At 40.2% G+C, this 16,752-nt stretch overlaps 1 protein-coding gene across 1 annotated transcript in view; it reads left to right on the top strand.

The window, feature by feature from the left end:
* Positions 1-16,752, top strand: part of FREM1 (FRAS1 related extracellular matrix 1) — a 58,775-nt gene that overhangs the window by 22,790 nt on the left and 19,233 nt on the right. The window contains 10 exon segments of the mRNA XM_031054199.2: positions 51-236; positions 1,263-1,459; positions 2,277-2,505; positions 3,563-3,707; positions 5,924-6,065; positions 7,733-7,928; positions 8,682-8,946; positions 12,461-12,875; positions 14,136-14,337; positions 14,788-14,932. Of these exon segments, the coding sequence (XP_030910059.1) occupies positions 51-236; positions 1,263-1,459; positions 2,277-2,505; positions 3,563-3,707; positions 5,924-6,065; positions 7,733-7,928; positions 8,682-8,946; positions 12,461-12,875; positions 14,136-14,337; positions 14,788-14,932 (2,122 nt within the window).

Raw genomic sequence — 16,752 nt, 5'->3', positions numbered from 1 at the left:
GTAAAATGAGCTAAAAGAGTAATAATGCGTATCATATTGTTTGTGTGCAGGTGCAAGGTTTGTGGTGGACGAGGGCTCCTCAGCAGCCCTTACCACAAACCATTTGCTTGCCACTGACCCTGACACCACTGCAGATGACTTAGAGTTTGTCTTGGTTTCTCCTCCCCAGTTTGGTTACATTGAAAATATACTGCCTTCTCCTGGGTTTGAGAAGAGCAACATGGGTATAAGTATAGGTAAGTCTTAGTGATATACGGTAATCAAGCAGATGAGATACAGAGGGCTTCTGGTGCTGTGGGCTCTGGTGGTGTGTGCATTAATATGGACTTACTGAGGAAGGCAGGTGCTGGCAAATGGAGAGCAAACGGGACTGTGAGGGAGGAGTTCAAAGGCAGACTACAGATCTGAAAATGTGAAGAATTAGCACTTGAAGTAAATAACCCAATCTTTGCTTTATGAATTCCAGCTGCATTCTATTAGAAATGGCAATATGAGACATTAATCTACTCTCTCTGCCTTTGCCTTGAATTCTCCATGCAAGGATCCTGCACTTCCCTTCACCTAAACCTCTGTCACATAAATGCTTTAGCTGAGAACTTAAAAAGCCTGAGTCCCGTGTTAGTTTTCAAGACAAAGTAACAGAAGTGATAGAGAAGTTGGTTGGCTTGAGTGTCTTCCCTTACCCATCTTCAATCACTGTAATGCAGTTTCATCCTCAGTGGAATGGATTGTGGCATGCTCTGTAATGCTACCAGCTTTCACCAGTGTCTCCAGACAGACCACTGAGCCTTTTGGTCCTTATTTTCCTGGTCTATCATAGAAACATAGAATGGTTAGTGTTGGAGTGGACCTTAAAATTCCTCTAGTTCCAAACCCCACAGCCATCGGCAGGGATACTTTCTGCTAGACCAGATCAGTCAAGTAACAATCAATTTAACTACATAAAGTCCAGATCTTACCCATCATTTGGGTCTTTCTTGAGGATCTCATTTCTGCAGACTGAACTGGGAAGCATGAAGCTGCACAGTCCCATAAGCAGCAGAAAGACGCATTTTTTTTCAAGGGAAGGGTATGTGTCCTGCAGTAACATGTGCAGTGTAACTCTTTTAGGCAAAAAAAAAATAAATTGAAAACTTATAAAAACCCTTGCAAAATTCAAGATATTTGTTCTTTGAAGTAATACATAGTTTCAGAATTTTTTATGAGAAGACCAGAAGGCTGGAAAAGATTGTGTTAACTCATAGTCTCTTTAAAATCTCTAGCTTCATTTCAGCTGAAGCACCTGAAAGCTCTGAGCATAAACTATGTACAAGCCAGGCATGAGCAAATGGAACCAACAGCAGACCACTTTGTACTTTATGTCACTGATGGGCTGCATCGCTCCTCAGAGACTCCATTGTATGTGCGGATCAACCCAACCAATGACGAAGTCCCAGAATTCATAGCAGGAAATATTACTGTAAGGAAATAATCAAAATGTCTGTTACAGAATTATTTTATACCAGAAAACACTTTTTCACATAGATAAGAACATTGTTCTGACACTTGTTCCTCTGCATCTTTCCTTTGTTTGTGTAGTTCAGCCTAGTTCAGGAAACAGCCCAGTTAAATCCCATGTAAACTGGTAACAGAGACCTGCAATGAGACTGTACTAGTGCACAGCTCTGGTAACTTGCAATTAAGAGAAAAAAAAGTGCTTAATCTTTAAACAAACAAGAAAGTAGAAGGATCTTCATGCTCCTTCTGGTTTCTCAAGAGCTTTTATATTTTCTTGTAGTTTTTTTATGCTTCGGACTTAGCCTGTGTCCTCTCTGAAGACTGCTTTTAAAATAAATAATAATTGTGCCTTCCCCTGGGTTTCAGAAGAGCAACACTGGCAACCATGCTAAGGCAGTGTAAACTAATCTTACTGTGAAGAAAAAATGCATACATGTGTATAAATATATATGCATCCCTTATTTATATATGCATACCTTTATATATTCAAATTCTTTCCCCTTGGCACTTAATATGAAGTTTATTTACCTAACAGCTTTTCTATTAATTGGGGGGTTACAAACTCCTTATCTCACCTTCTTTTTTCATCACTGTAACCATTTACTACTCTATGTCTCTTAAAGTGGTTGAAATCGGTAGCCAATTCAAAAGTGACTGGGAAAGGGGTGGAAAAAACAAAGAAAACTCATACACAGTAACAGCCTACCTAGGAAATTATTCTAAAATTCTCTGATTCTTTTTACAAAAACGAATTTGACATTTTTTCCTTTCATGCTTAGGTTCAAGAAGGGGAGATGAAAGAGCTGGATCTTTCTATTATCAATGCAGTTGATCTGGATGTGCCTCAAGACCATTTGGTATTTGGGGTTGTGCAGAGGCCCCAGTATGGGTTCCTTATTAATGGAGTTCATGGCAATGATATTCTATACTACAAACAGTTAATTAACAATGACCACCACAGCCATGAGTTGCTTGTTCACGAGTTTTCCGTGGAGCTGCTGAAGAATGGTAGGTGCAGCATTCTTCTGACATTGGTCTTCATCTCTTTAATGAGGCAAGGTGGCAAAGTAAGAAACCTTCAGCACTTATTTAGTCACTTGCCTTATGTGTATTTCCAAGATGATATTTAGGAAGCCTACTGTAGGAGAAGATCAGTTTCGAGGTCATCTTAAGAACCTGAACATGCACAAGTCCATGGGACCTGATGAAATCTATCCGTGGGTCCTGAAGGAGCTGGCGAATGAAGTTGCAAAGCCACTGTCCATCATGTTTGAAAAATCAGGGCAGTCAGATGAAGTTCCCAATGACTGGAAAAAGGGAAATATAACCCCCATTTTCAAGAGGGGAAAATGGATGACCTGGGGAATTACAGACCAGTCAGTGTCACCTCTGTGCCTGGCAGGATCATGGAGCAGATTCTTCTGGAAAGCGTCCCCCTTCAAAACCTGAGGAGAGATTTTTCTTTTCTCTGTTGCCTAATACAAACCTTCAGAAGTGTCAAGTTCCCACCCAAAATTCCTCAGCCTTCCCAAGTGCTGTTTTTGTCTCTCTTTCAATTGCTTGGCTTTTCTCTTTTCCCATCAACATTGGTGACCAAGCTACCTCCAGCCCAGATCCTCTGATTGGCTATGATCACAGCCACAAGGTCAGCTGTCCTCTCCGAGGCTTGTTTAAAGATCCCTGAGGATTAAGGCACAGAAGTGTTGCCTGATAGTCTCACCCTTGCTATGGTCCCTGTTAAAATGAATCAGAATGAGGAGAGAACAAATGTGCCTTTTTCAGACCAACAGAGACCTTCTTGTGGAGGGAGTCACTCCTTACTCCAGTCATGCCGGTGTCTTTGAGACAATAGTATGTTGGTAGATTAATGAAAATCAGTGGCTCACCGAGCTTCTTTTCTGGTAGCTGAAACAAGCTTGCTGTGACAGGTCATATGGGGAAGGGAGATAGAAGAAGGGTGAGGGGGAAACAGAAAGAAATTATGTGAGAGATTTTGCTGCAGGCAGATTTATTTGATTTTTCCATTTTAACCCCTCTCGTTTTTTTCCCACCTCTCCCTGCATAGGAATGAAGCTGATGTACATGCATGACAATTCGGAAAACCTCACTGACAGCTTTAGAATCCAGTTATCAGATGGGAAACATAAAGTCATCAGAACCATTTCAGTAAAGGTCATTCCAGTTAATGATGAGAAACCAGTGCTGAGCAAGTAAGCCATATGTTCCTGTCTCTGACAGAGGGATAAGTTTAGACAAAATGATTCAAAAGTGATCAAAACAGCAAATTGGTGACTCATGGGGAGAATCACAGACTAATGTCAATACAGATGTTTCCATATGGGTCTCTATCAGCCTGTTTAACAAAAACATTTCTCATGAAATAAAGATATGCTTTAATGTTACTCAATATTAAAAGAATAGTGAGAAAAAAAAAGTGGGGGATCATGCTTGTTTTGCCTTTTACAGCTTACTTGAAAATGTTTGCTGGAGAACTCTCATGTTTGCACACCACTACTGGCTACTGACCACCATGGTATTGACTGCAGATTCTTTTCTTTGTCTTTCCCTGGGACAACTGTGTGTCTAAAACATCTTTCTGAAAGCACTTATGTATTTTGGCATGAGATAATCCACAAAGTTGATGCCTCCTTGCCTCACAGGGGAAAGCTTTTCAGTTTAATGATTCTTTTATTTTTAATTTGCTTAGCTATAATTCAGCTTCTTAAAAGATGCATGCTAACTTCCCTTGCAGTTCAAAACTAGGAAAGAGAAATGAAATAGGCATACTCAGAAATTGCTTGGCTGACCATTTGCAGATAGGCAGCTGGCTGTGAGAAAGATGGACCCCCTGGATATTTCCCTTGGGATCCCCAGTTTTTAGCTGATGCTCTGCTACAGAGCATGAGGTCCTCCATCTTCCTGCCTCATTTTCAGTCCCAGTCAGGCAGATGGGGAGCTGGGAACCCAAAAGCTTTGGGCACATAGCTTGAACCGCTGAAGTTTGCATTTCAGAAATAACTCACAGTCTGTTCAGCAGGCTGCCAATAACATGGGCATTTCTGATCCATCAGGATATTTGGCCTACCTTCAGATCAGACATACATTTCCCATTGCAGAGAATTTTGAATGTTTTGTTTACTATGCAGAGCTTCCTGCATTAACGAATCTTAGTTTTATAGTTGAAAGATTATCAAGGATCACATAATGCTAACAACAGAGAGTGTCCATTTCTAGTTAGAACAAATGATAGAGTTTATACATTCATATCACATACTGATAATTGCCTATTTGTTCCTCATATGGTAAAGACTGATATGACATTTTCCACCCCTTCTCTCTGAAGGAAGGTGATGGAGTGCAAGAAGTCAAATGTTTTTAGATTTGACCAGCTGGATCCAGAAACTGTTGCTGCCTTGTCTGGTGTTGTTAGAACTCATCATTTGCTGCTCCTGTGATGAACAGCACACAGTGAGCCACCTACTTGAAAAATATCTGCTCTATTATAAGAAGTTACTGCTTCTTGCCTGTTACTCTTCTACTGATACGCAGTATGCTCCCAGTGCATAAACCCAGTGCAGTAGTGCTTTGAGGAAATGTGCTCCATTTGGCGTTTGAGTGGTTTAGCTTCTACATTCAGTCATGACGTCTTTGCTGTGGGGTAGGAGCTCCCTTATGCTACTGAAGTGTTTTACAGGTGAACATTTGACAATACTTGTAAGCTTTTTCTCACCTTTTGATCTGGGGACACCCTTTCACCTCAGGGAGTTTCAGGTCTCATCACCATTAGCGGTGGTTGACAGACTGAAGAATCTGTTTTTAGCTGGCAAACAGTGAGTGCCAAAAACTCAATCTGTCAGCTCTTGGACTGCATCCTGTAGCAAGGAGTGCCCTTGGGGAATGTAAGGCCCTAACACATTCCCCTTGAAAGCTTCTTCTGAAGATGAGACATTGGTGCTAGAAACGGGATAGAGAAAAAGTTGGTTACATCTTTGTAGTATCTCTTAAAGATTAAGTGACAGACTAGTCAGTTGAAAGACAGTCTTTAGTGAGCAATCAGTTCATTGGAGCCAGCATTAATATTGTAGCAGTAACATATAATTCAGCCTGCTTGTTTACATCACCCTCATAAATTTTATGAAGGTAAGTGGAATAGATTCCAGATTAAGACAGATATGATAAATCCCTTATTGCTGTGTGTATCTGCTTTGCTATTTTTCACCATTCTAAGGAGAAGCTGGTCTACCCTGTTTGTTTTGTTGGGTTTTTTTTCCTGTTTTGAACTGAAATAAGCACCCTTTTTTTAGTCTTTCTGTAGTCAGCATTTCTGTCAGAATTTGGGTAATTCATATTCCTGGCAGAAAAATTACATTGTCAGAAAGGTTACTTTTCTTTTACTACATCAATACATGACTTTTAATTTTTGCAGAAAGGATGATATAGAGGTGAACATGGGTGAAACTCGAATAATTTCCAGTGCTGTTCTGTCAGCAGAAGATAAAGACACCCCCAGGGAGAGAATTTATTATATATTTGAAAGACTTCCAGAAAACGGTCAGCTTCAGCTCAAGGTTAGTCTTTGTACTTCAACAAAAAGCAGGCGTACAAACAACTCTCTCTTTTTTGTATAGAATGAAGTTCATCTTCCTTTTCTCCCAAATGTCTGTCATGTTTTGAAGTAGACAGCTATGGCCTGTTTGACTGTTGAAAGAGTGTTTGAACCAAACAATGATGCTGTCTCGCAGTCTTTGACAGTAAAGGCCAGATCCTCAAGAGAAGGAGAGGGTGAAAAGCACAGCAGATCATCTAAAGTGACAATGGAGAGAGATGCTGGGAGAATCAGCCCATGGAGGGGAAAAACAAAGTGTCAAAGATGACAGAGGTGAAGGGGGAAAGTCCTGGATCAAAAAAAAAAAGTGACAAGGAAGCCATTACTTCAGTTACTTCAGGAAGAATAGAGGGAGATATGTGTGAAAGAGTGAGAAATAAATCATAAGCTAGAAAAAAAGTATAAGGGGAAGGAAGAGAAAAACAGAAGAAGATGAAAAGGATACAGCAAGAAGAAAGGCAGAAAATAAGTTTGGAAATGGAAGGAAAGATGACCATTAATTGACCAAATATAGGCCATGGGAAGGAACAAAGTTAGAAAAAAAGCCTCTTTTAAATTGCATGCATATATAATAGAAAAAAAAATCAGTTTTTAAGACCCATAAGCATGAAAGTATTTTGATGTTGGATCCTTGCAAGAACCTGTGGATCACAGGATCATAGAATAATAGAACAGTTTGGGTTGGATAGGGCCTTAAAGCTCATCTAGTTCCAATCCTTCTGCCATGGGCAGTTACACCTTCTGCCAGACCAGTTCACTCCCAGCCCCGTGCAACCTGGCCTTTAACACTGCCAGGGGTGGGGCATCCTCATCTTCTCTGGACAACCTGTGCCAGGGCCTCAACACCCTCATGATGAAGAATTTCTTCCTGATGTCTAATGTAAATCTGCCCTCTGTCAGCTTAAAGCCATTCCCCCTTGTCTTGTCACTACTTGATTTAACAAAAAGCCCCTCTCCAGCTTTCTCCATTTAGGTACTTGAAGGCTGTTCTAAGGTCTCTCTGGAGCCTTCTCTTCTCCTGGCTGAAGAAGCCCAACTCTCTCAGTCTCGTAGGAGTGGTGTTCCAGCCCTCAGAGCATCTTCATGACCCTCCTCTGGACTCACACCAACAGGTCCACGACCAAATCTCACATGAGACTTGTGAATTAAAGGGATCCCACTCACTGGTTGAAGTCTGACAGTTTGAACATTCAGGGATCCCACGTGTGTTTGAACTCTCTGTCCTTGATAAGCTTTGCTCCAAAGCTACTAACGCTGTTACTGCAGGCTAAATGTCAAATACACAGATCAGCCTGGGTACTGTGCTATCTTCAGAAAAGCAGGATATTTTATTTGTCAATTCATTTTTTTCCATTGAAGGACAACCTCTGGGGCTCTCAATTACTCTGCTTTCCTCAAGCTTCCCATAGGCTCACTTCTGATATCCCTCTAGGTATGGTTTCGGAGGGAACCAAAGGCAGCTTTGTGAAATTAAGAATAGAAAACATATGCTAGGTCAGGAACCATTTAATGTTCATCATGTTGGTGTTTCAAATAAAAGTGTGCAGAAATGTATCTCCTGGAGTAAAAGTAACTGAGAAGGATGCATAGGTGACTGTATGTTTAATAAAGGGTGTTTATTCTTTTTAGGTAGGCCAAGGCTGGATAAGTCTCCAAACTGGAATGAAGTGCAGTCAGGAAGACCTGGATATGAACCTTGTGAGATATGTCCATATGGGAACTGTAGGCTCAAAGAACCAAGACAGCTTGACATTTTATCTGTGGGATGGGTACAACAGGTCCCCAGGTGTGGAGTTCTACATAAATATCAAGGACATGGAAAAGGGTAAAGATCTGTCAGACCTGACATTTTATAGTGCCTGTTTCTGAAACAAAGATGATGTGAATATGTGTCCTGATACTTCCCTGAACACTATATAAGCCCTTGACAAGTCTCCCTGCAGATCCTGAAAGGTCTCTGCATGGATTTCACTGCTGGCCAGAGCCCTGATGCTCCTGTTGCTGAAGAAGTGGTCCTGGGACTGGAAAAGGCATTGCTTAAGGCAGTGTGTTGCATCTTGCCTCTCAGGACTTCCAGCTACTTTTTAAATAGAATGGAAAATATCCTTCTGAAACTAGCTTTATGTCTGAATAAAAGCACAAGAAAACTGCAAGAATGTAATAAGGCAGACAAAAAGCTGCTCAAGAACAGCTGTCTCCCAGGTTTATGCTCTATTCTTATGTTCTCTCTTCCTTTATTGAATTCTTATTAGAAACTGAAATTAGGCCAAGTTAACGTGACACTGCTAAAATGGGAAAAAAAGTTCAAAAAGATTGTGCTGTCTGCATCCCTGGTAGTTTTTAAGCCCTAATAGATAAGGACCCGAGCAACCTTGTTACAGGTGGTCTTATGGCTGACCCTGCTTCAAGCAGAAGGTCAGACTAGAGAGATCATGAAGTACCTTCCAGACTGACTTCCCCTATGATCATACAGCCCTATGATTTTTCTGCTGGTGATGGCTTGCATGTGGCTAAATAATGCAAAAGAGATCAACTTATGATTTAATATGACTATGTTAGTGTTTTGTCTGTCTTGCAGGAGACATTGCTGTTTTTATAAAGCCTCTTACAGTGCCAAAAGGGGATCAGGGCTACATTACAACCGACGTCCTCCTTGCACTGGATGGTACTGACAAGCCAGAAGAGCTCCTGTATGTGATAACCTCCCCACCCCAGTATGGACAAATAGAGTATGTCAGATATCCTGGCATCCCCATTACAAGCTTCAGTCAAATGGATGTAGTAAGACAGATAGTCTGCTATGTTCACCATACAAAAGCAGTTGCTCCTGAAGATACATTCAGGTAAGGGATAACAAACACTTCATCTCTTGAACTTTCCCCTTTGTTTTTTTCAGTATTCAGAAAAACCTACAACACAGTACAAACAAAACCAAACTATTAAAAACAGGTGGAAAGCCTGTGGGAATTCAGAGTATTCAGATAGCAAAGATATTTCTACAATAATATACACAGTTGTGATTTCTTTGGTAATAAATGCATTTTCTAATTGATGTTGAAATTGTAGCCAGAGCACATTCACTCAATGATACTAGCATCAATAGTATTATAGCACCCAAACATACACATCTGTAAAGATATAAGTGCTGGAGAAGGACTCAGAACATACTTTGTGGAATTTTCCTTTGGTTTCTTTCTACAGGTGGATGTGGTAAAACTGGTCCATTCAGGTACTGAATAGCTTCTTTCTTGTCTATTTTTATTTATCGTATTAATTTGGCTCCAGGCTTTTTAAATCCGTAAGTGGTTCTTGAACAAAGTGAAAATCAGTCCACTTAACCTATTTTTGACACCACAATAGCTCAGAAATTCATGTAGACAGTTGGACTAATGAGGTAAAGCTTGTTACCTATAGATCCAGTTCAGCAGCCTAGTGATATTTGTTTACTTTCACCCAGTTCTGAACTTCCCTCTTAGGCCTGCTTAGCCTAAAGTGAATACTTCCTTATTTTATTCTTAAATGAATCTCCCTTGTTTATAGAGTGGAATGATGTAATGAGTTATCATCAGGTAAAGACAAAGCATACTCATTGTTGCTTAAAGTCTTGGGGACAGTTTTGTAAAAGAGAGCAAATTCAGTGGAAAAGAACCTCTTAGAAACAAACAAAATGTTTCTAAAGGAAAAACATCTGTTTCTTGCTAGCATTGGCTATTTTGTCTGAAAGCATCTTTTGACAGAAAATGAACTTTCTATAAAATTCAGTTTTTCCACCCAAAATGAAAAGTCCATTGTTTTTTTATTTTTTCAATTTTAACCAAGAAAGATTAAGGATTTGTCTTCTAAGAGTTGAGATTTAGAAACAACCACTTTTTACACTCTATTATGACTAGATTCCTGATGTAAATGGCATTTTCCATGACGCATGACAAAATTTGAGAGCATATTGTGTCATTTGTTTTGAAAGTATTTTGCAGGGAAGTCAAGCAAGTGGGGCATGGAGACATGAAACAAACCTCCCTATGACATGGGGTAGCTCAGGTGACATTATCTGAAGTTAAGCCAAAAGTAATTTTGGCATTTTCCTTGGTTAAAAGATTTTAAACTATCCCTCCCACTAAATTCCATGTAATGGATACTTGTCTTATCTACTTGAGTCGTAACAGAAAAAGTGAACAAATATTTTCTGGTTTTATGTTTCTTGACTGTGAAACACTACAACCAAAACTAGGATTAGCTTATATAAGCAGGTTTGCAGTCATGCCAACCCTAGGCTGTAGGAGTGTGACTTCTATACCACACTTATGAAAAGCAGACCAAATAATTCCAGGGAAACTGTGCATGTGGATAAACCCAGTGTCTTCTGTTTAGATCAATGGCCATGAGCCAAGCTAGAAGAGTGAGATTATTAGCCTTATAAAGGTGAGTTTATAATGCTTTAATAAATATTGATATTCAATAACTATTTAAATCATAATAATTAATACCCTTAATGTCATTTGGAAAAGAATTTGTTTTTGTGTAGACATACAAATATTGTGGCAGAGTATTATGATTACTTAAACAAGGAATGGTTACATTAATTACATGGGTAATTATAGGAGGAGGAGGGATTAACTGATCAAATTTTTACTGTCTGCTGAAGTACTTCCTTCAGACATAAATTTGCCTGCATTCTTTGGTGCTGCTGGCCTGGAAGAAATATTTGGCAGCGCTTGTTTGGACAGGCAACTTCAAGTGATTAGCAACCTGACATCAGATGCTGGCAGCAGGGTATGAAAAGAACATGCTAATGTCCTCCATTTTGACACACTGGCTCGATTTTGCAATAAGATGGCACTATTTATGATTCCATTTTTATCTTGTAAATGCCATGACAGATGGTAGGTCCTGCAGCCAACTTTGTTGCCATCAAACTGCAGAAAGCATGAAATATTGGTAATGGTGAAATCAAACCATGCAACATGTCCTCCTAAATGTGCCTGAGAGTTGTCCCCTGAATTTCATTAGAGTGAGGAGAATATTGGATGCTCTCTATTTCTAAGGAAATGATGAAGCAGCTATAAACCAGAAATAAAGAACCAAAATCCCCCAAAGTGCAGAAAAAAGGACATCTTGGACACAGGCAGGTCACCACCTGTGAAATTAAATGGTGTATGACATTTGCATGGTAAATTTCAGTCTGATATATATCCTGGAGGTTTGCTCCTATCTGGTGTTCTGTAGAAGACTGGGTGAGTCTTCAGTTTCATGAACGGAATTATCTAATTTTTTCACTTAAATCATCCAAATTATTTTACAGTCATCAAAAGAATAAGAGGAAGCTCACTTCTGCTTCAATCTTGCAGACTCTTTGAGAAATGGCTAAGGTCTTGACTGAATGTATTTTGCCCCTTTTTGACTTAGCATAGTACTATTGATCATTATTCTAGTTCTGTATTTGATTACAGCTAAATTACTAATAGCACAACCCTTTTACCATTGGCACAATAGCATTAGGTCAGTGCAGACAGATGTCTCTAGGTTCCCAGCTGGGAATACCATCCTCAGTAAACATATTTCTAACTGCTATATAGTTCCTGGTCTGTCTATGCTCATTCCCATCTGTTTCATGGCATACCGCCAGTTTACAAGTTGATCAAGCCCTAATCATCAAGCAGTAGTGAAGGCAGTGAGTAATTTTAGATGGACAACCTGTGTGACAGAGTAAGTTACTCCATGACCTAACTGAAGGTCACTCACATTCAAGGTATGCAACCATAGGCCAGGCTTTGACCCTAATTAGTTAAATATTTCTTTGATCTGTGCAGCCAAGAGAGCAAGGGGGCACAGGTAATTTAAATGTCAACCAGTTCCCATTTCACTTCTGAATGGTACAAGCATGTTATGTGAAAAGCAGCCCATTAGGCTGGTCCTCATAGTGCCTGAAACAGCTGTTTGTGACAGTGTCCCATACAAGATCGACTTCATGAGGTGTATGTAAGCCAGAGGGTGCAGGAAGCCTGCAGCCAGCCTGCCATTTTAGATCTGCTCCAACTGTATCTAAGGCAGCAGATTAGATCAGCTCTGTTATGACTACTAGGCTGATGAGTACACCCTCAAAGCCACTCTTCTAGCATCTACTCAGATTCCTACAGATGCAATTGTAACTCTTGATACATACCCAGCTATCTGCTTTCACGATTTTAAGTCATACACCCACCCCATCCACAGCCTGGCTTTGAGCTCAAACCAGCTCTACTACTTTTTTGCAGTATCAACACAGGCAAGTCCTGTAGTAAAGGTGTGTATTGTCATTTCATTTCAGTACATGGTGAATCAAGAACATATGCTGAAGACTACCTTGCCTCTCTTTGCCAGATTCATCATCAGCAATGGACAGAGGACTAAGCATGGGACATTCATGATCTCCTTGAAGGCGGTCGACCAAGCTTTGCCCACACTGTCTAGGAACATGGGGTTAAAATTAGTGGAAGGCACTATGGCATTCCTTTCTCCTGACCTCTTGCAGCTTTCAGACCCAGACACTGCCAAAGAAAACCTTACCTTCCTCTTGGCTCAGCTGCCCCAATATGGTCATCTCTATTACCAAGGGGTTGTGCTACTGCAGTACAATTTCACACAGCAAGATGTGGACAACAGAGATGTTGCATACAAGCACCGAGGTGGGGATTCCCAGACTGACAGATTTACATTTGTGGCAACAGATAGGACAAATCAAGGATTCATCGTGAAGGGGAGGGTGCAGAGTGAGCCAGTGGCATTCACCATTCAGGTAAGTGTGACTGTAGGATTACTTAAAAGAGATATATAGCATGGTAAGGTGGAAAATACAGTAATTTTGATGAGAACTGGTACTTGCTGCAGTTTATGATTTAACTGAGGTATTTGTCAGCTGAAATGTTTGCTTCCTGTGTTCCATCAGTAATTAACTACTTGCCACAATGTAATTAAAAGTATTTAACTACTTGCCACAACTCAGGCAAAGAATTTTAGAGAGTTCAAAGAGAGACTGTATTTAAGAGAGGAAAAAAAAAGACATTTTGCTTATATTTGCAAAAATATTTTACACAGAATACTCAACCCTGAAGCTGAGCCCAGCTGTTGGGAGGAATGAACTTCCTCCTGCTCTGCTTACCCACTTGGTACCTGACTCACTAATTTGCATGTGAAGGACACTAGTATGACTGTTGATCTTCATGTCACAGGAATCTTGAATTACAGACACTTTGCTCCAACAACTAGACAGTCTGTCTTCCCTCTGGAAGTCTTTTCCTGCTCTGATTCTTCCTTCCCTTACTAGACTATTTCTGTTCACTTTCCATTTTCCTTATTTTGAAGTTCTCACTGTGTCATAGGCTTAGATGCTTCTGCTCTAACTTCTTGTATGTATCTATCTGGCATGTTTCAGTATGAAAAGCAGGCCTGGTTGCACTGTATGTCAAAATTCTGTAGTTTTCAAAACACTGATACTAATGAAAATGCTCCTAACTTGCCCTCATTACAAAGTCTGAAGTTATATGATGAGCAATGATGCTGTATCAGCAGAAGATTAGGTATAAAACCAGCAACAACTGTTGCAGAGTGCTAGATTTATCAGAAGTTGAGAAAGGTGGAACAGGTTTTAGGAGACATATTAGCCGTGTCTATGACTATGATTATCATAACCTTTAAGTTTCCAAGCTTTTTATTGTAAGATATTGGTGAGAAACCTTTGCTTTGCTGTGACAAAAATTACATCAAAAAGGAGAAAGACTATGGGGAGTGTGGGACATCAAGGCAGAGGTACACAGAATTTGTATTGCCCTCCCCAGTGTGTGCCGTAGCCCACTGCATTCATCAAGTAACTAGGCAATGTGGGCCTGGAAACCTCTCATGGGAAGTAGTGCTTTAGTGGGGGTCAGACTCTTTGAGCACACTGCAAGTCAAAGTGGCTATTGCTACCCTAAACAGGTTACAGTGCTTTTAACAAAAGTAAGACAGAGAATATTCTGATGCTGTGAAGTTAATATCCATTAGTCTAACTTTGATTTAGGTGGATCATTTGGACAAAATGGCACCAAAAATTATTCATCTCCATTGCTCTTCTGATGTGGAACTGCTGAAGAATGGCAATTACGGGATCTATATTACTGCCAGATCCCTGAGGGCATCTGACCCCAGTACAGAGGATGACAAAATAATTTTCAAGATTTTACGAGGTCCTCGTTATGGCTACCTGGAAAACATAACAACAGGTGCTGTCTTCTATAATCTCTGTATTTTGGCACAAACATACCCTGTTCATGTTTTCTTGATAGAGGAAATAAAAATTTCTTATCAAATTTTAGACAAGGTTTGAATGTAATAAGAAAGCTCTTACACTAGAATTTGAGTGTCATATTCATCATGAATGCTCAGAGAGTTTGAGATGATTGTTACTAGCTGCCTTTGAGAAACTTCTCGTTGTTTGTGTTAAGATAGAAAAAAAAGAACTTCGAACTTGGCCATTTGATATATACTTCACTTGGAAGGAAATTGGTGGGGGCTTGTAACAAGCTGGTACGTTGCTGTTTGGCTACAAAACCACATTTCTGCAAGTTCAAATTTTCCAAGTGCTCAATAAAAAGTTGAAAGCAGCCTATATGAGCTATGTGGTTCTTATTAACAGGCTTCTGATTCACCTGAATGTTTCTCTTCTTTCCTAGGTGGATTTATTCAGGAAAGGTTTAGCCAGAAAGATTTAAACAGCAAAATCATACTTTATGTCATCAACCCATTGTGGGAAGTGAATGCAGACAACTTGGAGTTTCAAGTCACAGACACCAGTGGGAACTCAGCAGCGCCCCAAAGGTAACGCTGACCAACCCTTGGTGGTGTGTGCTTTCCCCACAGCAAATGAACACAAGTTGGGCTTGAAGCCACACAGGTGTAAACATAGCTGTGAACCAAACTGCCTTTCTGTTGAAGAGGAGAAAGGTTTCTTCCCTCAGGAGGGTGAAATACAAAGACCTAGCTCCAGGTTAGACCCAGGCACAGTAATCAAGAGCCTTTGGGTCCTCTTAGGAAAACATAATGGGGTTTACTGTAAGTGGCAGTTGGGCTTTTGGACATGGGAGACACTGGGTGCTGAAGAACAGGACTGCTGTTTCATGTACATGGTCCTGCAGCTGGAGGTCACTCGTGCCCTGTGCTGATGGCAGCACTTTTTTCACAAGCTTGAGATTGCAATGGAGTGAATGCTCTCAAGCAGCAAAAGCTAAGACAGACATGTGTCTGCAAAAGAGCACTGAAAGAAGGTGGAGGGCACACATCCACTGCCAAAACTTATATGTGACATATGATAACCCTCTTGAACAAAAATTAGAGAATGAGGGTGTCATCTGAACTGTGCTTTGATGATTAAGGGCAAAGTGAGAGTAGCTCTACAGCAAGGGCAATGTTTCTCTTTATTTCTGAAAATAGGGCTGAATGTTCAACCACTTTATTTAATCACAAGTAACTGAGAAAAATAACAAATGCTATTGTGCTTCTTGGCAACCTGATCTAGTCAAAGATGGGGGATTGGACTTGATGACATTTGAAGGTCTTTTCCAGCTCATACTATTCTATGATTCTATGATTCTGGCTTTCTGGGCTAAAATGGCTACTCACAAAGCAGGACCCATGGCGAGAGAAAAGCAGCAGAGAGCTGGCTCCAAGGGCCAGGCTCCTCTGTGAAGTGCTACCCTGCACTCTAGATTGAGCAGAGCCGAGCCGGAGAGAGCGTTCTGGCAGTTATGTGCTGTGCCAAAAGATGTCCCCATACACAAACACATAGAACACAGCCAGCCTGGGCTCTTCCCAGATGCACTGTGCTGGCTCACAGATGTATCATTAAAACCACCATCAAAACGCTGCCACTCCTCATGGGAAAGCAGAGCTTCTTGTATATAAATAGCAATGCATAATACAAAAAGAGCAAGGAGAAAGCACCTTTTGTATGGAAAATGGGAGTTTCAGAGAAGTAGAAGTTCTCTGTTAGCTGCACTGGATCTCAGAACAAAGGGATTTTGTTTTTTTTAAAAAAAGGCAGTAATTTTAATATTGGGTTTGAAAGCTTGTGAGAGGTATTTTTTTGTTGTTTGTTTGCTTTTTGTTTGGTTTTTCTTCTGTTTGTTTTTTTTATTATTATTTTGTTTGTGGCTTTTTTTGGTGGATTTTTTTTTTTTTAGAATTTATCAGCTAATGGTCACTGGTGCAAAATACAATTTTGATGTTATTAAAATTAATCCCAGTTTTTATCTGAATGCTGCTGGACTACATCTGGTACATGCATCCTCTTTAGCAAAAATAAAGCAAATCACCTTCTAAATGGGTTCCCACAAAATTAGTATCAGAGGATACAGGAGGACAGGAGGAAACTTCCACTGATGTTAAGAGTTCTTTTGCCCTGAAAGGTCCAGAAGTTTGTTAGAAAATTTAAAAATGTTTTGTAAGTAAGTACCACAGCTCGTTTTCCTTCTTTCTGCTCTCCTTTATTTCCCTCTGACTCTCACAAATTCTTGTCACAGCTTTTAAAAAGGCAAGAACTTTACTTGCTATCTTGTATAGCATGCAGTCATCTGAGGAGGATCCTAAATTCAGTGTATGAGACACCTGGACTCAGCCACTTCTACGGCTGAAGAGTGAAG

Source organism: Melopsittacus undulatus, chromosome Z (assembly GCF_012275295.1).
Source record: "Melopsittacus undulatus isolate bMelUnd1 chromosome Z, bMelUnd1.mat.Z, whole genome shotgun sequence".
NCBI classification, from domain to species: domain Eukaryota; kingdom Metazoa; phylum Chordata; class Aves; order Psittaciformes; family Psittaculidae; genus Melopsittacus; species Melopsittacus undulatus.
This window is presented reverse-complemented; position numbering and strand designations above follow the sequence as displayed.